The sequence below is a fragment of the Amblyomma americanum genome, chromosome 4 (assembly GCF_052857255.1).
Source record: "Amblyomma americanum isolate KBUSLIRL-KWMA chromosome 4, ASM5285725v1, whole genome shotgun sequence".
In the NCBI taxonomy this organism is placed as follows: domain Eukaryota; kingdom Metazoa; phylum Arthropoda; class Arachnida; order Ixodida; family Ixodidae; genus Amblyomma; species Amblyomma americanum.
The window spans coordinates 100202527-100228611 of record NC_135500.1 but is presented as its reverse complement, the minus strand read 5'-3'; the positions used below and the strand labels follow the sequence as shown (position 1 = coordinate 100228611).

At 44.3% G+C, this 26085-nt stretch overlaps 1 protein-coding gene across 1 annotated transcript in view; it reads right to left on the bottom strand.

Annotated features, from left to right (window-relative positions):
- Positions 1-26085, bottom strand: part of LOC144129714 (apical endosomal glycoprotein-like) — a 210625-nt gene that overhangs the window by 71360 nt on the left and 113180 nt on the right. The window contains exons 19-26 of the mRNA XM_077663811.1: positions 25525-25676; positions 21164-21248; positions 18493-18612; positions 17612-17767; positions 13057-13142; positions 12186-12353; positions 9458-9554; positions 3162-3311 (exon numbers count right to left, since the gene is read on the bottom strand). Of these exons, the coding sequence (XP_077519937.1) occupies positions 3162-3311; positions 9458-9554; positions 12186-12353; positions 13057-13142; positions 17612-17767; positions 18493-18612; positions 21164-21248; positions 25525-25676 (1014 nt within the window). The remainder of the gene's footprint in view (positions 1-3161; positions 3312-9457; positions 9555-12185; positions 12354-13056; positions 13143-17611; positions 17768-18492; positions 18613-21163; positions 21249-25524; positions 25677-26085) is intronic.

Here is a 26085-nt window from a genome sequence, read left to right as displayed (position 1 = left end):
TTGTTGAAGCCAGGAACATATAAAAATTGAAGGAAAATTGTGTTAGTATTCTTTCTATGTCGCTCTCAGGAAAATAATTCGATTTTCTTAAGAATGATAATCAACGGTAAGCTCGTTGTTTTCTTGTGACATGCGGAGTGGTAACTCGTTTCGTTTTCTGTGTTTTTTCTAGCACCCACCTTGTATAAAATGCAGTTCGCGCAATAAATAAACACCAGTTGAAAGTGGGCGCGCGTGGTGCGCTTCTTCATTCCGTCCTCGTTTGCAAGCGGTGAAAGTTTCATCAAGAACAATAGGATTAGAAATGTATGTGAAAATCGCAAAAATACAATTATTCGCACAAGATAGTCCATGATCTAAGTTAGACATATGCGGAAATAAAAAAAAGAATCGGACAGGCTTCCCAATTTCAAAAACTCTGGGGAAGAAAAGCGCCACATGGCTGGTGAGCCCACTCTCTCCTTTCCTTTGCAAAGTTTATTTGTTGCTATATGAACGTTTTCCGCTTTTCGCTTGAGTCGCGTCTTTGTTGAGAGAAGTTTCCAGATCGACTGCAGGCTTCGGGTTTATCTAAATGTAATTTTTACTGACACCTTTAATTTGGTCGGATGTACTCTATTCCTGTGCATAGTGTACTCCTAAATACTGTACGTGGCCAACCTAATTATTTTTAAAACAAACCATGCCGGACTATGATACGCTACAGAGCCTTCGGCTTTGCTGAACGTAAACTTTATTTTAAGTACTGCCATTGTCACATAACTAAGCCATAGCAGAATCGGAATGAATCTATACCACTGAATGAGAGACATTTGGATGTCCATACTTTGGCGCTGCGAAAGAGGGGTGCCAAAAATATTTTCTCATGACCAACAGAGAAAGTCGCTCGCAGCAATAATCTGCAGTCATAGGTAACTGCTGGAAAAATTGGAAAAGATAATAAGAATAAAAAAATAATAACGAAAGGAATAACAAAAGAATAAAAAGAATAATAATAAGACGTGCTAGACAGCAGCTGCATCTCGTTGAAACCGACTCCCATGCTAAAGCTACTAGTTTTTAGACATTTGTTCGGCAGACCTCGCCTGTTTCCTGAAAATTCTTCTCCTCCTTAGGCATTTGTTCGTTTTCACTGAATGTCAATCCCCAAGGCGTGAAGGCTTCCTTACGGCTCGAACCAGCCTTCAGTGGCAAACATAGATTACATTATGTAAGAGAAACCCGCCTGTTACACGTTATACATATTCACTACCTATCGGTTGAACTCCCTGCTTGAGCTCAGCGTTCATAAACGCCCTTCCTTCCGTACTGAAATCAGGCACGCAAATAAGACGCTAGCGTAATTTGTGGGCGATTTTCAAGGACAACATTTGAGAACGGAGACTAAGAAGTGTTTACATTAATTATTAATATGACCGAGAAGGAGAATAGCTCTGAACTGTAGATTTCGACACCCTCGATTCTTAATATACACATTGATTCACAGAACATCTGTGGCTGAAGCCACACGTATACAGCGCCATTTTTTTTGTCTCGTTAGCTCCACAAAAAAACTACTTAAAGGCAATCAACCCCTTGAGTGATACGCTTGAGATCGTGCACATTGCAATAGCATTATATCACACTATAATTGTGTGGCTAAAAGGTTGCTGGAGCACGTCGTGAGTACGCAGCTATCATACGGTGTTTCACGCAGCTTACGACAAGGGTTTAAAAAAAGCAGTGAATCGCAGCTTATTGAATCAACATAATGTTTGCCTTCGTATGGGACTGCTCAGAATATTTGTTAAATTGTGCCTAATTATTTATTTAGCTAATTTTAGCGGTGCTGAAGAGTGGTTTAAAAGCCCATTTTTTAGTTTCACTTAAGCGTGAAGGGCGGTTCATCAAATTTTAAAGAGGTTTAAAAAACACCGTTCCAGTTCTTTGTAGTCACGTATCTCTTACTTGGTCCTTTCTTTCAGTTTAAAGGCAGCCCACGTAATGTAAAAAAAATGCAACTCCGCTTTTGCAATATCATGTTTCAGCGCTGACAAACACGGTCTGAATGAAGGAAGCATGCCGCGTTACTATCTCGAAATTTGTTCATTTGTTGAAAACAAGGTTGAGAACGCATTAATATGGAAGCGCGTGAGCAAATTCATGTTTGTTTTTCTTTTTTATGTTTAGCGAGCTTTCCTTATATGCTTTAAAAAGGGAGCACGGAGGAGGTATATCAGCACAAAAACTTCAATCAGTTGTTTCTGAACCCCCTGTTCAACTTAAACCCACTGAACCTTAAAGTCAATAATAATCGTTTCATATTAATTGATTAACTAATCATGCAGAATAAAAAATGTTCTCAGGAGCGCCACAAGAAGGTAAACATTATCTTCTTGGTTTCATCGATTTATAACTTCCCGCTTTCTTTCGTTCCTGGGCTCAAGTTACGTGAAACACCCTGCATATACAAGTTGCGAACAAATTGGCAGTAGCCCCATTTCTAATCATGAATTATTTTAGTGCTTCTGTGCTTCCAGATTGTTTAAATAGACCTCACTTGGGTGCAGCAGCACAAATTCCGCGTAGGCTTCCACATCACTCAAGTGACTTTCAGTGGTTCTGAACGGCTGATTCTTCCGCCATTCCTGTTTGACTGTCCGTGTCCATCCAAAGCGGGAACTTGGATCTTCGTTTGTAAGTCCGCACAAATCCACAGTAAACTCGCAGGAGCCTGATGAAACAAAAAAATCCTTTTGAGAAAAGTGTCTACCATGTTAAGAGGAGAAGTCAGCATGAAATGCATTGAAGCAGAGGCATAGAGCACACTAGGGTTGCTCACAGATTGTAAAAGCCCTCTTGTTGCTGATACCAGCGCTCTGGGCCCGGCTCGACAATAGGATTGTTTCGTCAGGTGGCACCCTCGTGCAGAGCGGCAAGGTTCGGAACACGGGGGTATCTTACTTTTACTCGCAATAGTACAAGGCAGAATAACGGTGGGGCCACAAACGCTAAGTGATGCTCCTTGAGAAAGCGTACTTTAGATGGTGACTGCGTTATTTCCTGCTACTTTTTTTCCCAAAATTCCCCTTACACAACAGACCGCTATGTTGCGGACATCGATCTGTAAAACCATCCCTTTTTGTGGTGTGAAATTTCATTCTGTGGCCATTTTCACTCACCGCACTGGGCTTCGTCGGCACCGTTGGCACAGTGTTTGTTGAAGTCGCACACCTTATCGTGGGCAATGCATTCGCTGCTGCCGGCACAGTTGAATTCATTGTCCTTGCAAGTAATCGCGTGCGTGGTGCGAAGCGGGGCTCTGGGCAGGGCTAAGGTGACCACGCCAGCCGAAACAAGGAAAACAAAAGCAGCCTCAGTAACAAGAACGCAACAACTGCAAAGCAGGGATTAACACGCGACGACACGAACTGCTACCCAAGCGGTCTCTAATTTCTAATCTAATGTATTTTACACTGACAAACCGAGGTGACAAAATTCAGCGCATTATTTTATTTCACATAAACAAGAGGCGGTTAACAGCAGGATTAAAAGGTACACCAATAAAACAAAAGCAAAGTAGCAAAGCAACAATTTGACAGTAGATAAGGACATGCTCCACGCAGTAAATTTCTTTAGGCGCAGTCAGGCAAGATCCATGCCATGACAAAGAATTCGTCAGCAAGGAAGCATTCACGTGGAGTGGGATTTTAAAGCATCCGCCGGTTAGGAACTCGACCAGTGACCTGCAATTTCTCTTCCCTCAAGCAGCAGCCATGGCAGCCACACCACCGCAGACTGTCTAACCTCATTTGATCACCCCTGTGTCTGCTGCCCTCGACTTCATTTTCTCCGCATACATCTCACTCTCTTAGACACGAAAAAAAAAATTGGCGGTCGGTTTATGTAGTTAGGCCAAATGCGAGCTGTGTGCGCTAGCACTTCGGTACCTGTGTTTGGATCCATTGTTCACGGATGGAAGTTGCTCGAATAGCCATAATGCGTTAATGCTGGTGTATCCGGAGTTGGTCATTCTCTACTTTAGATTAATCGATCATCAGGAGTCATACCATTCCTGCCGCAGTGATTCCATGGTTAAGCGATGCGCTACTGCCCTGTGGTCGCAGGTGCCGCCAGCAGTGGGGCAGATAAGACCCAGTTTGCTCTTCCCGCGGAACATCTCGCGACCAATCATTGATTGAACTGCCACCTCCCTACAGGGGCCCGTTTGCACAGGAATAAGTACTCATAAGTAAAAAAATATAAAGCATAGATAGGATAGGGTAACTGCAAATTATGATCAATGGGTTAGACAGGCAGAGCTTAGCGGTGGGTATAAAAATTAACATGCAGAAGGCCTAAGTAATGTTCAACAGTCTAGCAAGAGAGCAGTAGTTCACAATTGACAGCGAGATGCTAGAAGTAGTAAAAGAATACGTCTACTTAGGGCAGGTGGTGACAGCTTATCCAGATCATGAGAGGGAAATAACTAGAAGGATAAGAATGGGGTGGAGCACATATGGCAGGTACCCTCATTTCACGAATGGCAGTTTACCAATATTGCTCAAGAGAAAAGTGTACAACAGCTGTATATTACCTGCACTCACCTACGGAGCAGAAACGTGGAGGCTAACGAAAAGGCTTCAGCTTAAGGAAAGGACAACGTAGCGAGCCATGGAAAGAAAAATGATAGATGTAACGTTAAGAGACCGGAAGCGGGCGGAGTGGGTGAGGGAACAAACGCTGATTAATGATATCCTAGTCGAAATCAAGAGGAAGAAATGGGCTTAAGGAGGGCCTGTAATGCGAAGGCAAAATAGCCACTGCTCCTTAAGGACCACGAAGTGGATTCAAATAGAAGGCAAGCGCAGCATGGGGCGGCAGAAAGTTAGGTGGGCGGATGAGATTAAGAAGTTTGAAGGTATAGAGTGGGCGCAGCTCGCAAAAGACAGGGTTAATTGGAGAGACGTGGGAGAGGCCTTTGCCCTGCAGTGGATGTAGTCAGGCTGATGATGATGAAGAGGAGGAAAAAGGGAGACTGGGACCCACACGAAACAAATAGAGAGCGTGCAGAACGAGTGAGGAGTAGGGAAATACAATATCCATGTGCGATCTCTGCTTTGTCAGGCACCCCATGCTTGCTTACTGACAGGCATGTCGAGCTAAGCTGAGATGGGCGACAGCGTGCGCGACCGTGCAGGTACCTTCGTGGAAAATATGCGGGAACTTGTCCCTTCTGCCGGCCGCGAGTGCAGAGGGGAAACTAATATTCAGTCAACAGCAGAAGAAGCCGAAAAAAAAGGTAGAAAACTGAAAGTAGTCCTTTTTTCTTTGGATTTGCCAATAATGAATCCGCCCCTGGCTAAACCACTGAGGCTGGAATATGCGCGGAAAAACTAAAACAAAACGGGGTGGAGGAGAGGTATCCCAAGGAATATTGCCAGTGTAGCAGACGTCGGCATAGAGAGTAGCCAGAAAGAGGAAATGAGAAGAAAAAAGAGTCAGACAGAACAAAAGAGGCTATCTGGCCTTGGGACACCATAATATGTTCCAAACAGAGGGTGGGATTTTCTACCCAAATGTTGCATGCAAAAAGGAGTATGACCTCAAATGACGCTGTCAGTGACGCTTTGTGTATTTTCGTAGGTCCCTGACTTCGGAAGAGAGCTGAGGGCGCCAAGGCTTCCGTTAATGCCCCTTTGTACCGTGTTAAATTTAAAAATTAAATATGATTCTCGTCGTTCGCCCTCATGAGTGTTTTCGAAGTCACGATTTAATAATATTTTAAGTTTATCCAACACGTGGCCTTTCTCGCGGAGGCGTTTCGAAAGAGGGAGGTTGAGGAGCGATTGGACATGTACGCGGTGATTGTTAAACCTGAATCGGAAGAAATTCTCTGTTTGGCCTATGTATTGCATCCGGCAGTTGGCACACTCCAGCATGTAAACAATTGTGTTGGAATCGCGATTGATATCTTCCCGGATAGAGTGTTTGAAATTTGACTGGCTGCTTAGAGCCAGTGCTGTGGTTTGCATGTGTTTGCAAACCTGGCAACGGTTTTCTACGCATGGTGTGCAACCAACAGCCCTCGATTTATTGACTCTTGAATGAACAACATAGTTTTGGTCTTCTGTATGTTACCGGGGGGACCATTGAGAAATTTTTGAAAGCCGGTCACTCTGATCTATGATATGGATGTGTTTTTTTTAGGAATTTGTTAATGTTAGGAGGTTGTTTGTGAAGGTTAGTATGAAATTACAGCGCTGGGATGTTGACCGGGATTCTTCAGAGACGTGATTATGATTAGTTTTGTCCGCCCTTTTTTGTTAATTAGAAAGGGCGGGTAATGTTGTTTCTTTAGAATGTCCCGCAGGTATCTGATGATCTGTGAGTATGGGATTGAAGTTTTTGGAGTGGTGTGGGTGGCAACTGTTGAAATTAAGGTAGTTATGTGTGTCTGTGGGCTTTTTATATACGCTAGTGTTTAATGTGCTTTCTTCAGCTCGAGTCAAAGCATCCAGGAAGTTAATTTTATTGGTTCGGTAAGTCTGTGTGAAAGAGATATTTTGATGTATGTTTTGAATGAGGTGATAAACTGGATGAGTTTGTCCTCGGTTTCTGTCCAAATTATGAATATGTCATCCGGAAAGCGTTTATAAAAAGCTGGTTTGTTTGGATATGAGGAGAGAAAGTCCGATTCAATTTTTGTTCATAAATAAGTTGGCGTAATTTGACGCCATTTTTGTACAAAGCCCATAACCTGTACCGCTTGTTTGAAGATAATATCAGTTGTTTAATTCAAAAGTGTTAAGTTTGAGGAAAAAATTGGCAAATCTCGATGACGCTTGGACTAAGGGAGTCTAGAATTTTGTATTCTTTATATGCTCCGACTATGGCCTGAATTCCGTCGTCATGTTCGATGTTAGTGTAAAATGATACCACGTCCAGAGCAACTAGAAAAGCGCCTTGAGGGAAGGTGGCATTGGATATTTCTTTCAGGAAATGATTAGTGGCACGTATGTAACATGGGTGCATCGGTGGTATATTTTGGATGACAGAATCGATGTAATCTGAGACCGGTTCTGTGAGGGGGCCAATACCAGAAACAATAGATCGCCCTGGAAGATTATCTTTGTGTATTTTTGTGAGCATGTAGAATCGCCCCGCAGAAGTATTCCTTGCCGTCAGCGCCCTACTTACTCGCGGTGGCAATTCCCCTTCATCGCTTAATTTATTGATAGTTTTTGCAATGATGTTCTTGTGCTCAGTGCTGTGGTCTGATTTGAGTTTCATATAGAATTTTGTGTTGTTGAGCTAGCGGTTGCCCTGCTGAATGTAGTCATATTTGTCTCAAATAACTATACCTCCACCTTTGTTGGCGGGCTTAATGACAATGTCAGTTCGTTTACTAAGTGAGCCTAACGCCTTGGGCTCACTGATTTGAGCAGTGTGTACTAACCAATCGGCTCTTGGCACTCCGGCGGTCTCTAACCTATTAAAAGACACAACTATAACCATTTTTTAATGTGGGCCACAGTGTATACTGCAGACAAATTTAAAGTATGGCCGCGTTTTCCTTGACAGTTCCATTTTTCTTGGGATGCGAACAACCACCGGGGCGGGTAGACCGCTCTCATTATCGACGACAAAGAATTAAGCAAAAAAAAGCCCGCAGTTTAAAGAGACTACAAGAACTAGGAGAAAGGTAATTTTTTTGTGATGTTGCCTAAGCGTGAATTATTTTATTAACATTTTATATCAATTAAGAGTTCACAGAAAGTAAAGGAGAAGACACCCACATGCTGAAGGTGGGAGCCATAGTCATGAACTCTGCAATTCGCCTCCGGTTACCTGCGTGCAGTAACCACCACAAAGGCAACACAGTGGTCGTCGGATTGGCTACCATAGGCGGCATATGACTGTCTTTCGTTCCACTTCTTTTCAATTATCTCTTATTTAAATAAGTATTCAGTTAATTTCCTTCCGCAATACACACTACCATATATAAAAAGGGAGCAACTTGCCTTATGATCTCATTTGTTTCAGCATACATTTTACTTGGTTTGTATGTCTACCCAAAATATGCATAATCTTAAAATATTGACTAATTACCATGTTCTTGCCAAACAGAAGGGATGCTTGTACTAAACTGGCAGCAATTATTCGATAAACTAAACATCGCCTTTAATTGCATATTGGTTCGACATGTGCGCCGGCCACGATTCCGGTGGAGCTTTCAGCGCTGTAGGTGCAAACATATGTGTGTCCCGCTTCAGGAGGAAGCTTAAATATTGACCAACAGTTTATCGCTTGCCTTAATAAATACATAAAGTGCTTTAAAGACAAACAGATAACAGCAGGACTGCTTTTTTCAGACAATGCCGTACCCGTGTTGAAGTTTCTATTGATTAGTCTTTGTATTAAATAGCCAGGCAAAAACAATTTGGGGCGTTGCCAACTGTATTCTGGTGCAGACATTCACCACGGAAATGTAAAGACTTTTAAGTCTTGCTGGGGATAAAAAAATTATGCTGGAAGTAACGTACACCAGAGATTATAGTTATTGAAAGGGTGAGCGCCTTCGAGATGAAAACATGCGGGTGTTTTCACGTATTTTGAGTGACATGAGCCGCTACTCGCGGTTGTGCTGTCATCAAATGTATATGCACAGACTCTCATCTCTCTTCTTACTACATCGTCACCCATGACGACCCTCTTTCTTCACCTCCTCCCCTTCCCCAGTGCATGCCAGATATCAATTTTTCTAGACGACCTCTTTGCCCACGTTTCAATAAATTTACCTATTTCTGACGCGTAGTGAAATACAGTGAGGGGTAATGACGGATGACGAAAAGGATTGCTGACAGCTAAATTCATGAAGGCGCCAAAAATAGTGAAATTGGCTTGGCCCTACGCAAAGCAACAAAACGTGAGGACGTATCTTTCACCATGTCAAATAAAAAATTGACTCTGACGTTCGAGGTTTAATAATATTCCACTTATCAACGCTACTATAAAAAAGAACACCTGAAGAAAGAGGAAAAAACAATAAAAGTGTTCTTTTGGTTCACAGTGCCATCAGCAGTGCTATCATACACACCATTGTTATCCTGCAAGTAAAAACATATGTTTCATCGTCGCGAACTGGAGTGTGCTAATAGTGGCGGCCCACGCCTTTTAGAAAAACGTATTTCAAGTGCGGTGCGTTGAGTCTAACCGATTAAATACCATTTTAAGGATGGACTTTCTGCATGTATGGCCTAGATGTTTTTTTTTATTAAAAGAGCGACTCGTTGCTGCTCTTGGACCAAGAAAAATATGCCCAGGAATTAACCATGCATCCCAGTCTGTATTCAAGTTCTTCACTTCCTTTGATTTATTTAAAAAGTTGCCGCTACACCTGGCCTCAAGAATATCTGGACCGGAAGCTTGCGGAATATCGCACAGTGTTTATATTCATCTTCAAGAGAGGACTTACCTTCGCTTGAAGCTTCACACGCCTCTGTGAAAGATATGTCGTCGATAGCTATGTACCCATAATACAAAGGCTTGGTGTGCTTCCCCGTGAAGGAAACCTTGGAATGAAACAAAAATGACAATCGCTAAACGCACTATATTTGCACAGATGCATGTGGTTCGCTCCTCCCCTCACGCGGATGTATTCCCACGGTGCCTGCTGTAATCACCCTAACGTAGAGTCGCGAGTGAAAAGGATTAGCACTAGTGACTCGCCACCGCGGCAGCAGTTATCGACACTTGAGGCTTAGATTTCGAACAGACCGATAACAAAAGATTTAGTGTGTTCACAAAGCATGGCGTCGCGCCAGCCGCACGGTGCGATTTTCACTGCTCCGGTAACGTCATTGGCCTAACCTTTTTTACTCACGAGTGTACAGGTGTCACACACGGTGCGAAGGGTTTTCCCGGCTTTACTTCGAGCAGCCTCGGTTTCATACGAGAGCATATTTCTTTGTAAGAAAATGTACCCATTTTACTCGAAGTCGGAACCGTTTGTACATTTAATTTTGTTTCTTCTTAGGCTGCGTTGAGGAGGAAAAAGCAACAGCACGGTTTGGGACGGAAATTATATTTAGGCAAGCCAGATGCATTGCCTGCTGGATTTCTTGGCTTCCCATAATTGCTCTGCTAGTGCTGAAACCAACTTCATTCCCGGTTCGCTTAGTATACCAAACTCTTCCATGAACTCAAAACCATCCTGTGCGCACAACGGCATGACTTCATTTGTTTTCACACTGCCGTTCCATAAAAAAAAAAGCTGGAGCTCTCTACAGGCTAAACTGTTTCAGCATACCGCGCTAAGAATTACCGCAGGTAATGAGTGCTCAAGCTTGTTCCGAGTGCGGTTTCTTTGCGAAAAATTTGGCAGTGATTAGCATTAAACATGCAAAGATACAAGGAGAGAAGAAAACAAAAGATAAGGGGAACTGCTTGTGGGCCTCTTATGCTCTCTTGCTCTGTCCTTGATTATTTCCATTCTTTATGTTGACGCCAATTACCAACTAGCCCAAACCCATAGGCAATTGAGATAAAAGCGCATTACTTGTCTGCATACGCGAACGTTTCTATCGTGAAAGAGCCAGGAACCAAGCATCATTACAATCGCATTCCTTCGAGGGTAACTGGCAGCCCCAAAGTTCGAACCCATATTTCCTGTGTCTAATATTGAAGACCAGCCAAGAGACGATTATTGCAGTGTCCTAAAACTTTAACACCGCTTAGAAAGAGGCAGAAAGCAAGAAGTGTCCATTTGAAGGGAAGACTATGGTAAATACACGAAAGCTGAAATGAGGAGACAAAAAATTCACAGGAGCAGCTAATTACAATCTGTGATGCAAGTGCGATAGCTTTAGAATATGTTGATGCCTTTACATAAGTTTTTCTGTAAACCCTTCAGAGTTGTGTTTGTGGACGCCTACTAGTCTGTCTGCACAAAACAAGGCACCTCTTTGGGTCCTCTAGTTGGTGATCAGAGATTTTGCCGAAGGTGTCTACAGCTGGCGACACGGACGCAGAGAGTATACATCGAAACTTATAGTTGTTGCTCCCGATCTGCTGGCGTAGGCTACACGAGACGAAAAGAGGGTGCTTCGCGAGTCGGCCATTTCGGTGGGCAGAGAAAATTAAAGAGCAACCCTTTTCAGCCAGCTGTTGTCGCACCCCATCGGGGCACGTACAATTTTTCTTATTGCAAGGGCACCCCACTGACGCTCGCTGCGCCGACGGGGTCGTGATGGCGCAGCTATCCAGCTTCGTCTCGAGTTACAGTGTCGTTCATGCTAAAGCCAGCAATGCAATGACTTCACCCGTAACCGTGCTTTCCAGTGTCGCACGCGTAACGCGCACGAGAAGACTGTAGGAATTGCCCATAGCTTTTTTCTGGTGGCTCGCAACTTGAGGAGTGGGTAAAGTTAAATTGCGATTGTACTACCGAAGAAGAAGCGACTTTTACCCTCGCAGTACGTCATTATTATTTTTTTTCAACCTCAAGGGTATCAAGGCCGGACATTACATAAGAGGTGGGAGCATGAACGGCGGTTAACAATGACTGTTGCGTGACAATCATGAAGACGACATGGCTTCCTCGATGGCCGTCTTGAAACGAGCAGAATCAGGAATTAGCGCTTGGTCGCTGGGAATATTAATCCAGTCGTGAGCTGTGTGCACAAAAAGTGACTTTTCGAATGTTGTAGTGCGGGCATGGTGCGGGGTGATGTTGTTAGCATGGCCTATGAGAAATCTTCAGCGTACCGGTAGAATGAGCTGGCTGCCGCGGGGTGAACAATGAAAAACTTGTGATAAAGGCAGAGACGTAAAATTTGGCGCCTGGAAACAAGAGAAGGAAGTTGTAGTTGAAACTTTAAGGTAGATGTGCAAGAGTATCGTGAGTAGTTTGAAAGAATGAACCGATTCGAGAGTTGTGTTTCATTGCTGTGTTTCACTTCTTGCAAAAGCACAAGTGCCAAGTTGTATAGAATATTGACAGATGAATTTTTTTTTTCCGGTGAGAGAGAAACGAAGACTTAATTTCCTTGGATCCTCTGCCGATATTTAGATAAGCTCCATATAGAATCGCCTAAAAACGCATAGACACATTTACATTGCTGATGCCTCAAACCCTGTCCTTGCGCATAGAATTTATACGTATAGTGGCAGTGAAAGATTATGTGTACAAAGTACGATCTTACCTGGAAGGGAGAGCTTGTGTTTAAATTTACGGTGACAGGCTGGAAGTTCACGAACTCTGTCTGGCCTGTTTGCTTCCACACGGCAATCCACGGACCGTCTACAGTGGTGCGCACATTAAGCGTGAGCTCAGGCTCGCTGCTTCCATGCATTGTGTAGAAAAAAGTGATCTGCATAGCAAATAGTCAAAGGCAACGGGGCTGCTGGTTACCGCCACTTATTACGACATGGCTTATATACCCTGCAGTGCTAGCCGCCGAACCTAACGCAAGGCGGCTTGAGCGTCAGCCCATATCCCCGTGCTACGCAAGCCGTAGCAAGGATGCGTCGAAGGCGAATGAAAGCCGATGTCGCCACGAAGGTGTTTCAAGGATCTCCGGGTATTTGCTTAATGTTGCTCTGCAGGGCACAGTTTCTGGTTTCGAAACTAACCAACGGCATCAGGATTGCCTTGCTACTCAACGCTGAAAAGCGTTTCCGATAGTAAACCTAGAAATATTACAGTTGCGCTTGTGCTGTCACTAAATTGCGCATTACTCTCCAATTTTGTGGATGATCCGTCTTTCTACTTTATCTGTTTCAAAGCAGTACCATCGCAAAATCAGACGATTAAGGGAAGATAATATGGGTTTTATGCGATGACCAGAAAAATACACCTTGAAGTTGAAAAAACTGCTCATGAGGAAACCGAATTTCGTTACTGAATGCTTCCGCTCACTTCTGCCACGCTCTGTTGTGAAGGTAGCTTCTTAGTGACTGACGCAGTAGAAACCATATCGATGAGGACAGTTTAGCAATTAGGTTTTGCACGAAAGGAAACATGCAGTTAAGGCTTGAGTTTTGATCATGTAATTCTGGCATGTTGATACTTACAGAGCAAGGAAATGAGCTCTTGAGGACCGGTCCAACAAAGGAGGACTTTCCGTTTGTCTTCGCGCACTTCAATATAATAAATTGTCCTGAAGTACAAAAAATAAGAATTATGAACAGCACAAAGCTAATGCTGCTTACAACTAAAAAATGTTTCATTTTTCTTCGTAACAATACAGAGGAAGGTAATAGCGTGGTTGAAGAATAAAGTCAGCATACATCTTCTTGATGTAAGTAAAAGTTTAAGATCAATATGATCATTTCACGTTTTTTTCACTAACTTAGGGTCCGTCCCAGAGAAAAAAGCTGAGCTCAACTTATCATCGTTATTATCGATGCCGATAGTTAGGACTCCACCTTTGCATAATGTGCACTTTCCGTCAGTATGAGCCTTCATACCAGTGACGTCGTCATTTTTAACGTGCGGAACTTTCGAACTGTTTTGAATTTTTTTTATAATCCTCGTAAGCCAGAACTAGCTTGCAGGTTAAGGTGATGATCAGTAGACGTGTTAATTTTCAATGCATTCTTCCTTGCCATTCCTAACGGGCTTGCTCATTGAGTTAACTTTGCTCGTTTCCTGTAACGTATTTAAAGCATTTAGTCACAGCCACTCATAATCATTCAGAACGAGAATTTGTATTTAAACTCCACGCGAAAACTTTACACTTCCGAGCACGAAGCCAAACGTGCTAAAAAAACGCATATTGTCAAAGACGTTCAGACCCGCCGCGGTGGCTCAGTGGTTATGGCACTCGCCTACTGATCCGGAGTTCCCGTGTTCGAACCCGACCGTGGTGGCTGCGTTTTTATGGAGGAAAAACGCTAAGGCTCCCGTGTGCTGTGGATGTCAGTGCACCTTAAATATCCCCAGGTGGTCGAAATTAATCTGGAGCCCTCCACTACGGCCCCCCTTTCTTCCTTTCTTCTTTCACTCCCTCCTTTATCCCTTCCCTTACGGCGCGGTTCAGGTGTCCAACGATATATGAGACAGATACTGCGCCATTTCCTTTCCACAAAAACCAATTATTATTATAAAACGTTCATGCATACATTTATTAGACACCTAAATTGCTCCGTTACATTTTGTTCTCAAATTATACCTGTTGAAATTTCTATTCAGCATTTTTCATCTCACAGTGCTTGACGCAATGCTTCCGAAATAGGGGTGGGGGAGGGGGAGGGGGCGGTCAGGGCTCTGGAACCACTGGACACCAGTTATGCGTCCGCCAAAATGACTCGCAGAAGAATGACTGTTTATTCTATGACCAATAAACAGGAGCGAATACAACGATAAAATGTGAGTGCTTAGCCACCCGCAGCTTCAATCGTTTCACGTAGAGGACGGGATCAAGATGACCATTATGAAATGCAAAGGTTAATTTACGTGGGAATAACTCACACACCGCACAGCCTGTCTGCTACCAAATTTAGTACCAATCTACTTTTAGATATGCCCACTATGACCCGGTGTACATCATCAACTCCATGCAGTGAAAACTTGAACACCCTAGGATGCAGCAAACCAAAAGCACCGAAAAGAAAAACGGCACTGTCATATGTCCCTGGCATCAGTGGTGCACTTGGGCGTATCTTACGTTCCTTTTGTGTGCACACTGCTCATGTTCCATCTCCGAAAATGACGGGCCAACTAGTCAATGTCAAGGATAGGCTTAAAAAAGAAAGATTCCCAGGCGTTGTGTATAAGGTTTCATGTGCCGACTGCCCATCAGTATACATCGGCGAAACAGGAGATTATGAAGGCAGATTACGTGAACATATATGAATCATGTCAAGAACCGGCGCGCGGAAAAAAATGCGCTTGCCGAGCATTCAATATCTGCCAGCCACAATACCAACTGGGCAGAGGCACGTGTAGTCGCCAAAGAGAAAGACAGCAAATCACGGCTCTATGTTGAGTCGCTGATTACTCAAACCACAGCGCATATACTATCAATCGCAATGACGGGAATTTGCCAGCTATCTACGTAAGATGCATGGGATCGTATACACGCTGTATATAAAAGGCACCAGCACAACGTTTTGCCTAATTGTAAACAAAGCTTCCGTGTGGGAACCGAAACGTCATTCCATCAGAAATTCTGGTCGGTGCGACTTACTAATATCGTGTGCCATCCCTACTAGACGGGATTCCATCAGACCCTTGAATACAAGTATCCCAACTATGCTAAACACTATTTGACTGCAGTAAATGGCGGGCGCACCTGCGCCACATTATATTATTCTGGAAAATATGCGAACTGTACAATAGACATAAAGCAGCGCTTGCTTGGGGGCTAGTTGGTTCATGTTTCTTGCAAGGGAAATTCTTTTTAGCGCGACACGTACAGAGGACAAGACAAGCGCTAACCCACAGCTGTTTATTCTGAAATAACGTGCGTACGTATGAATACTCATAAATTCATTCATCATAACCGAATCTTCGCAATCTTACACACGTATCACCAAGAAATGTTGTTCTTTTCGTTTCAAGCACACCGAATTGTCGCTAATACACATACCAGTCTTTTTTCTCATAAAAAACGCTTCGAGTAGCTCGCGTGCCACAGTGTCGCCACTTGTGCCTATTATTTTTATGTTGGTAAACATTGGTTTGCTGCAATTATAATTATTGCAATGCTCTATTAGATATAGGTTTGTGCTGTTTAGCACCGACACCTCATGATGCCGTGCCCTATCACTCACACATTTGCTTGTTTGTAAAATGTATACCATACCGCATGAGAGAGGCAGTTGATACACAACACCGCTAGCACACTTCAAATAAGGGTTGGCACGGCGCTTCCCGCGCCCAAAATTTTCTCTTTTGCATCTATTATGCGGTGGCTCAAATTCGCATGTTTCAGGGGGCCAGAGAAAAGAAGCGGAATATTGTGCTTGCTTGCCACTTTTTTCAGATTATGGGAGATTCAGAGAATATAAAGCACTACTGTCGATGTCACTTCATCTTTCTTTTCCGGCGTTTTCTTCCACACTTGCACTTTCTGCAGCAATTTCTCAGCAATTGATCGATAACATGCTGAGGATACCCTGCTTTTCTAGCCTGCTCACCTTTTCTTAGCCTTTTCTTAGCCTGGTAGCCTTTTCTTCTCGCCTAGCCCCACCGCGTGGGCTCAGTGGTTATGGCGCTCGGCTGCTGATCCGAAAGGCGCGGGTTCGATCCCGGCCGCGGAGGTCAAATTTCGATGGAGGCGGAATTCTAGAGACCCGTGTACTGTACTATATCAGTGCACGTTAAACAACCCCAGGTGGTCGAAATTTCCGGAGCCCTTCACTACGGCGTCCCTCACAGCCTGAGTCACTTTGGGACGTTAAACCCCCATAAACCAAACCAAACCTTTTCTTATCGCCTGTCTTGTGCCGTTTACAGATCGTGCAAAAAGAATTTCCCTTGTGATACACACCCGCCGCGGTGGCTCAGTGGTTAGAGCGCTCGGCTACTGATTCGAGACGAGACGTTAAGGCGCCCATGTGCTTTGCGATGTCAGTGCGCGTTAAAGATCCCCAGGTGGTCGAAATTATTCCGGAGCCCTCCACAACGGCACTTCTTTCTTCCTTTCTTCTTTCACCCCCTCCGTTATCCCTTTCCTTACAGCGTGGTTCAGGTGTCCGCCGATAGGTGAGACCGATACTGCGCTATTTCCTTTCCCTCAAAACGAATTTTCAATTTTTTTCAACACGCATAAAATACAATGATGAAAACAGAATCGACGCCTGCGCAGTTTCGAGCAAGCGAAATTACGCACCGTAAAAAGAAATCCCTACCAGTTCTGTAACAAGTCTCAGCTAATCGGAAAGGAAGCCTGCTATAACTCGCTAAGATTTCTATCGTAGATGGCGTTATTGATTGCAGCCCTCGTGTTCTTGCGAAAAGGAACAAGTAAAGCGACCTGAACTTCTTTCTACAAGCCCAAAAGAAGTAAACAGCAACCTCCTCGCATATGCGGGCCCCCGCCTGCCTCGTCCCTTTTCCGCATACCCAGCAGCACCCGTAGAAAATATATCTGAATACGCTCATAACATATTTTTTAAAGGAACGCTTCGGAATTGCAGTAGCATTTATAGCTACGAAGTAGTTTCAGTGCCGAAGAGTTGAAAACTCCACCTAGCATGTACGCAAGTAGTTGATTAGCACGTCATGGCTGCTATAAGTCAGTATAAGGCTGCAAATTGCACCGCCTTCCGTGCTTTTCTAACATCCGCTTGTTTTCCAACGCCCTCGAATTATCGGCACTCTTTCTGTTTTTCGGCTCCCTTTCAAACCAAGAATTCACGAAAATATAGCGGCAATACCAGCAGAGCGCTGGTCAGCATGCCTGCCGCTACAAATATGCCAGCGCAGCTGCTTGCTAGCACACTGCAGCAGCAGCAAATAACTTCGTCCTCCACACAAGCTATACCGCATCACTAAGGTCTGCGCAAACTCGGGCAGTTAGCAACTAGCGCAATGCGCATCACCGAAAAGACTTCGTCTGTATCTGCCGGTAGTCACGCCACTGCGTTTATCTTTGTAAACAGGTTGGAGGTCTATACATACCCTGCGCCGTGCCCGTTGTGTGGTCTCGCGACGGGTTCAACCACAAAGATTCAGAAGGACGACCCAGTGTCCACGTGTTCGCAGAGTTTTGTGTATCAGGCTCGGGTGTCCAGTCGCAAAATGAAGACTCAAAGTTGCACCTCAGTCCGCTATCGTCTGTGCAAGAACACGAGAAGAAAATAGAAGTTTGCAACCGCAGCTCATTGCCGCGTAATGGTCGGTATTTCTCTGCAAAATAACCAGAGCTAATTTCAAGGGTTAATTGTTGCTATTAAACATTTCAAGGTATTTGTAATCTTTCGCTTATAATTTCATTCTGCGGTTTTAGACGACAAAATCTATAACAAACGACTTTTCGCGCCTCTCAGAGGTTAATGATTGACGTTCATGTATAATTGTGGACCTTCGCTGCAGACTTTCGTCGTATTCGTCTACAGAAGCGGACCATGACACACTCGTCTCAAAATACTTCTATGCTGTGTTTAAGGGCGCAGTCAGCACGAGTTTTTATTGAAGTCTACCTGCTGTTAGTTTGTGCAACGTGCAAAAGTACTTTCGTGAGAGCTGTTTTATTCCCTGCCTTCTCTGCAGGACTCCGAGCACCGCCGCTTACATTTCCGGCATACGCAGGAGCCGGTCAGACAAGCAGTACCGAGGCTAGGATACGAGGTTTTTTTGAGTACCCCCCTCCCCCGACATGTTCATCGGTGCTACGAGGGTATGCGATTAGCAGAATCTGGAAAGAAGGCTTAAAACACGGGCCATGCCCTTCAAACGCTGTGCAAGAAACGCAGTGTAATTTAAATAGGGATAACAATAGCGGCATGATTTGAATATATTGGCCTGCTTGTCTCTTCACCATAACAGATTCATCCGCTCACCGCAGTCTTGCTCATCGCTGCCGTCCCCGCAGTCGTCGATGTAGTTGCACCGGCTGTCCTCGGGCACGCATGCACCATTACTGCAGTGGACGTCGTCGCTTGTGCAGTTTCCATGACCAGCTGAAAGTTCTTAAATGGCTTTTGAGAATGCCCACATTCGGTACAACGTCGTAGCACGCTAAATAACCACTGGAGGTTCAACTGATCCGGCGCCCTCCATTACGGCGTCGTGCATAGTCCATGTTAAACTTTTTGGCGTTAAACTCCCCACGTCATACCATACCATATCATACGATACCATTCCATACCATACCGTACCATACCATACCATACGATACCATATGGTACCATACGATACCACAACATACCGCACCATACCATACCAAACCATATGATACCGTACCATACCGTACCATACCATACTATGCCAGACCAGATCAGACGATTAGAACGAAAAATGGCGGGTTCAAAAGAAACGTTTAAGCAGATTTAGCTGCCAAAACCCAGTATGTGAAGCCCAAGACCAGGGACTAAATTTATATTCCTTCACGATGCGACTGCAAGGGATTCCTGAAGCACTGAAAGAGATATCTGGGGTGTGTCGCGGATTTCACAAGGGTCGCATGTAGAAATTTGAAATGTGTTCCGCTCAACAAATGTAAAAACCGTATTCCAGTTCACGCACTGAGTATATTGAGCGTGCAATTAATGAAGGCTGACATTTTACGCAATGATCATGCCCGTTAACGTGCGGAATAGAATGCATTATTATTTCTGCCAGTTCATTCCAAAATAAATGTACCTTACATTTGCTTGTCGTCGTCGATCCTGGAAGCATGGTCCGGAATGGTCTGTCTCGATGGATGGGGCCTGACAGTAGGCAGGACTTACTAAACAGCGGTCCTGTCTCGTTAATGCTACACCGAAAAACGCCTAGTATCCTTCCCCAACTAGCCCAAAGCACTGGAGAATTTCAATAAATTACAACATGGAGCACACGCCAATTCAGCCTCATTTTTTCACGCAACAGTTTACGAAACAGGCACACAGATTGGGAGTGAGCTGGGACAAGCAATGCAGCTGTTCTAGTTCTATGAAGTTGAAATGATATTCGGTACGGCACTACCAAATTGCGACAAAACACTCGCTCTATCAAGAGCAGCGAAATTATCACGAGAGCCTTGACCCCAGCCACTCCGTTTTCGTGCGTAATCCCCGAGTTACTCGGGCCTCATCAATAATATCGAAGGCATGTCACAGGGCTTCTGCAATTTACTATCAAATGGTGATCTCGAACCACGGAAGACAGCTGAACTTGCAACTCACCGTCGTAAGCGCAAGAGACTGTGCGGCGAGAAATTTTTTTTCTTTATTGCATGAAATTAGTGCCGAAAAGAAAAAAATCTAAGCTTCCTTACGCCGCAAAACAGCGGGCCACCATACCCCTGCATGACCCCACCTTCCAAATCATCAAAAGTCTGGGAGGCACACACATGAATCCAGACAGGGGAGCCAGCTAGGCGGCTGTTTCAGGGCAGCATATACTCCTGCACCAAAGAGCGGAACAAAGATTTCGACGACCGTGGTGATTCCGCGTGGCGGTCCACCATGCGGCTCTTTCGGAGACTAAATAGTCCCAGCAACATAAATAGATCATATGGCACAACACAGTTTTTATTCATAGGCAAAAAACGGTTATTGTAGGGTGTGATGTTAATGTCCTTCTCAATTTTTCGTTGTAATATGTCTCAGAAGAACATAGCGCCAGTACACAGAATAAAACAATGGTCCTAATCCGTGCTAACACTGGAATACATAGCTATAGGCGTACTGTGCCGTGTTTCTTTTTTTTGTCATGTGCACAGAGCGAGTCTTGTCACTAAACATACTGTTCTGCACTCACTCGTTACGTTACGAGTAAGCACTCACGCGTCAACAATTGTTACGTGGAGTCTGGGTGATGCCTAGATTGTCCTAGCCACAGACTCCGACAAAATAGACTATTCTGGCGCTCCAAGTGGACAAGACAGGAGCGATATTGCTACTAGAATGCCACAGTGCGTCCGGAGCTAAGCGTTACACTTTACTTCCCCCCTCCGCTCCCCTGTGGGTTCCCGACGGCACTCGGTGTCAGTTCACTTTTGCAGCACATGACGAATTTCGATCTTCAACGCGGCAGTGTTCCGTTGAAGGGGAGGGGGGGGGGGCATACTAAAGAACCTTTCCCTGAACGTTTCACCCCTCAAGAGCCGAGCAGAATACCGGGAGAAAAATTAATCCCATTAGAAACCAAACCAGTGGACACCCGATGCCACTGGGTCTCATTTGGGTTCTATTACACCTGGTTAATATCAAACTTCAACGCGTTAACGACCTCTCGAAGGGCGAGTATGCCAAGATACCTTTTTCTAAAGCATCTCACACCGTATATAGTTTGCACCAGTAGAAAAGCGGTGGCTAACCGGTGGCACTAACAATCGAAGTCTGCATATCCCGCATGCGAGGCGGATGCTCTGCCGCGAGGACACCGCCATGTCTCGCAGGAAAATTTACCGGGCTATGACATATCTGATAACTCGCGTGTAGCTACAGTAAACATCATGTACCAACCCGACGCGGGATTCTGTAAATTCATATCGATTACCAATATATATATACAAATATGGCTTACCTGTTCGCGCACATCCTTGTAATCGCACGATGTCCAAAGTAAACGCCGAAGACCCCTCATTAAATTGGCTGGCTACAAAGGCAAGCTGTAAAACAAGAATTACTCTCTCAAGGTTTCTTTTACTACCGAAGCAAACTGAGCTGCGCTCTGCTTTGGTAAACTTTTTTTGCATATGCCGGCTTGCGCACTGTTCAGTAGAACGGAATAAATTCTCGTTACAAATTTCCTACTGCTTGCCGCAGCATGGGAAGCCCGTAACTGCACCGAAGTCGTTACAAGAGAGCGACATCAAAATGCAGTAAGCTGAAATGTGTGCACTTAAATCCAAGTTAGGTCAGTTTTTCTAAAACATAACCATTGACGTAAAGAAAGATATCCGAAAACATTTAGTTCACTTTTGATGAGAAAAATGCAGGGTGTAGCTTTCCATGCATCCGAAGTCCTTATTCTACGTTTCATCACCATTTACGTATTTAGATGGTAACTAAATAAGTAGATCCTTTAACACAAAACACACCATACCAAAATACACCAATGCAAGAGGCATTTATGGAGACTTATGCCAATGCCCCAGGTAATCTGGAGGCTCGCTGGAAGCGATTCTCGCAAAGGACAAGATTCGATAGCTGCTTTGGGAGTGCAACAGAACGAATGCAAGACCCTTTTTGCAGATTCACCTAATGTTCTGCTTTAACGAGCTCATCAGCTAACAACGCAGGTTCGCTCCTGCAGCTGAGTGCTCTTCAAGTTATGTGCAGTCTAGTTTCTGTCTGCTGTTTCAATGCATTCAACGACTCGAAGATAGAAAGCATGGTCAGAGCGTTCAAGGTAGGCGGTATTAACTAGCTAGTCAGCTATTTGCTATTTCAGACCTTTCACTTCATGCTAGAGAGCTGAACTTAAAGCAATTTTAGTTCGGTGGTTCTAATGAATAATTTTTGTGCAGCATCATGATTGTTTCTTAAGCGTTTCACACATCTATGACTTATTTCACCTAGTGCATCATTCAAAGTCTTAGAATGTTCTCAGGTTGATAAATTGAATTTTTGTGAATTTCGTAACGGCTCTAACATCTCACGACATCAAAAATACTAGCTTAGATCGAAACGAGGCAAGCTAACAGTAAACGTTTTAAAGTTAAGATGTAATTAACTATTCGATATCAATATATAGAAAGCTTTGATTACAAATACTTTCGTCAGAAGAATGATGCATCCTTAAAGAGCTGTTCGGGGTCCCCTATTCCTGCTCATCTGTATTGCAACTTCCCTAATGCGGTACCTTAGTACATAAGACTTCTCGCTAAGGGTCGCGTTGCAGAAAGCGATTCCAGTACGACTGAATCGGCGACAGGACAATTTTTAACTGACTGAAACACATGATCACTGCATCAAAACTATTACTAAGGTCCAAGCAATTACGATTTCATGAAAGATCAGTTGTTCTAATGCAAGTGCCTAAATCCTATTGGACTAGCTTTGCGTCGGTAGCGCCATATAGACAAATCTCTCTGAGAATGAGCAGCGGTGTGTCTCGCTTCACATGTATTCAGCATACCGTAGCAGTGGAGAACGCACTGTATAATCTGAACGCTGGATGCATTCTTTGCACAGGCTTTATAGTTAAGCTTTGTTGTATAACTTGTGGCGTGATATGTTGCGTCTTCGTCGAGCGTTGGCGAAACACGTTATGTGACGAGATCGGCTTTTGAGACAGTGTAGTAACGTCAGGAACCTGGTTGTAATCCGTGACCTCACCGTTGGGTATTTTGTTAAATGGCGCATAAGTGGGTGTTCCGACCCAGACGGACGTGGCTGAGTGGAATGGCTATGCAGGTTGTGTATTACAGAGATTGACGTGTGGGAGGGTGCAACTTGCGTGGGCGTCGACGGCACGATCTCGCAAGAGGACACCAGTACGACCATCACTGCTTCATTTATTCACAGGAATCATCCACGATGGTTGCGCTAAAAATCGCCCTGTCTGTGTTTTAATTCGATACAACTACTATGATTTCGACTCAAACACAAAGAAGTGTTTTAGATTTTACCTGTTTCTAGTGCACGTCTGAAATCTCTTCACAACCGTCTGCTCACTTTCCGATTAGCACGCAGAAGTTTCCGTTTCCTCGTGAAAAAAAAAGAAACACTCCTTTATGATCTCGCTCTTTCGTCACATTCTTTTGCCTGATTACGCCTACTTGGAAGCCATATTGCGAAACTGAGCGCCGTAAACATTTATGATCCAATGCACCAGGTTAGGTAAGAACGCCCATTGGGCAATCCTTTAAGAGATGCTCACGGCATTTCCCCCTTTTTTTTTTGCTAGTATATTTCGATTTTATGGCCCTTTCTGGTTGCCTGGATGTTTGTCCGGCAGCAAAAGATGTCTATTTTGCTTGAAAAATTCGATTAAAAAATAGAACATTTTTTAACTTGCCACTTAATTTGAACTAGTTACGTATGGTTCAGAAAGTGCTCCGTGGTCAATATATTTTGTTGAAGGTCTACGTGGCTTAGCCCAAGGAACACGCGTGCAAAAACCTGTCTTAACGCATCGAAGTTTTCTTGATAGAAATGAATAGCGGGGGGAGGGGGGGGGGGCGATGTTATTGCTTATTTTTTTAATACTTTCTGGCTCGAATAAGCTCACTACTGTGGGAAAGCAGCGTCTGCGTCGCTTTAACTCCGTGGTCTATCAGTGCAGATCAGCGTCAATCGATCCTTTGAAGCAAGAGTGCACCAATGTGAAATCTGTTGGGTGTTTTACAGCGAGAGCTGTATATGCGACCTCCCCTGAGACGCACTCGTAGGTCGTCCGCGGATGAGGTAAATAGAGGGGAAGCGGAACGGGCCGCGCCAAGGAGCTTGGGCCTTCTTACGGGGAGGGGGTGAGAGAAAGCATGATCGGAGCTCTGAAAGGAGGGTCAGGGTGAGGCCTTCATTCCATCAGAGGTGACGTTCGAAAATGTCACACGAAGCAGCAGAAACTATACTGCCGGGATACGCCGCACAACTTTCGCGGATTTGAGAGCATTACAAGAGGTAAAGTAAAAAGTGTTGTTTTTTTTTGTTCAGCGCCTCGGAAGAGAACCACGTGGTCATAAATGCTGCCACTGTTCGAAAGCCCTCTCTATCGAGAGCGCTAGATTTGCTAAAACTTTAACTGTAAATCTTACTTGAGGCTTCCGCCAGTCTGCTGTCCTCCCTCTATAACCTTTTTCTTAAAGGAACAGCGCGTAACGAGAACAAGAAAGCAGAAAGCAACAATTTTTTGAAAGTTTAGTCGTATCTTTCTTATCTCTTTACTGTGATTTTTCTAGCGCTTGCGCCCCAGCTTTCAAAACCTTGATTGCCTTGAGAGAGAAATTATATCTCACTTTGTACCTTTTCGAATGTAGCAAAGTGACATTCCGACCCTTGCGTAAATGCGACAATACAGCGTTGTGTGCGCGTGTGTCCTAACTCCCCATGCGTTGGTCGCGCTACATATTTCTTCGTATCTTGTGCAACAAACTAGCCGATGTGTTTGTCATTTCTAAAATGTATAAAGTTACTCAACAGTGACCGCAGTTTGCGCAAGCTGCTTCCATTTTAGAACCCGAAAGATGTACCCATACGCATTGCGGAGAGACCCTCAATGTATCTAAAACTTTACACCTGAATCTCCTCTCTTCGAGCCTCTGGACGTCCAAGCGACGCAATTCCCTAAAAAACGTTCGAATTTTAATCCTCTCAGGCCTCCTATGTCTATAAAGACGCACTCACTCTATGCCGACACTGCGCTTATCCTTTTGTCACAATTGCCACGAGAATCCCCCGAAAAAAATGCTGAAATTGCACACCGAAAAGCGTTTTGACAAACAACAGAAAAAAATTAGCGACTTATATGAGATTAGTATACTATATTCCTATTATTCAGTTAATTTATGTTCCTTACACGTTGGTCACAAAAAGCGCATGGCTTCGCACTGTTTCCTGGGGCAACCCCTTCCATTTAAATGCCGGCCACAGTAATCGCCTCAAAATGAGAGCCCGTTCTACGCCTCAGTTGCTTTAAATGTCGCGATATTGCGTGGCTGGCGAATGTTCTTGTACAAACTGCCATCTCGCTAATAGATACGAAACAGAAGTTCTCGCATTATCCGCGGAATGACGCTATATTCATGGACGCCGTCTGACTGTCAATGCACATGTGGAGCAGGCACAAAAGATTAAGATTAGGAGAAAGGAAGGAAGCGCGGTAGGGGAGGAATTAATTCGCGGAAACTGATCTCTCTGGGTGGCATTGAACTCCAGGAAAAGTTGAAGAGGGCCACGCATGTCACTGTGCAGAGCCCATTCATGCGACGGGAAACTTACGGTAACCATTCCGTAGTATCGCCCGATGTGTAGGATTGCTTCTTTCCAGACCAGTTGTTCTCCAGCCATCCAGGAGTTGGACTGCCAGATAGGTATTGCGTTCAAGGCACCGTCGACCTGCATAACTACCATCATCGTGCAGTCTGGCGGGCCTGCACACACCATCAACATTGAGGTTAATTTCGCTGCAGAGAAAACACGTCCATCCCTGTTGTCTAGCGACAATGTGTACAGCTCAAACCTCTGACATTTTATTCCAGCAAATGCTCGAGTCTGGCCAGCCAATCTTATCCTCGGAAAAAAGTGCGATTTGTTTTTGAGGAAAGCAAAGGTATGCCAACCCTTTTACTTCATGGCAAACACGTCAATCTCGCAATTAGGAATGGTATGAAGGATGGAGTGAAAAAATAAAGAAGCGCAGCAGTGGTGCAGGTCGTATGTATTTTGACCACTGGAGCTCTTTTAACTCTCACAGACATTACACAGTACATGGACGTCTTGCATTTCGCTTCCATCGAAAAGCGGTTACCGCGGCCCGGACTTAACACTAGTCACTGAGCA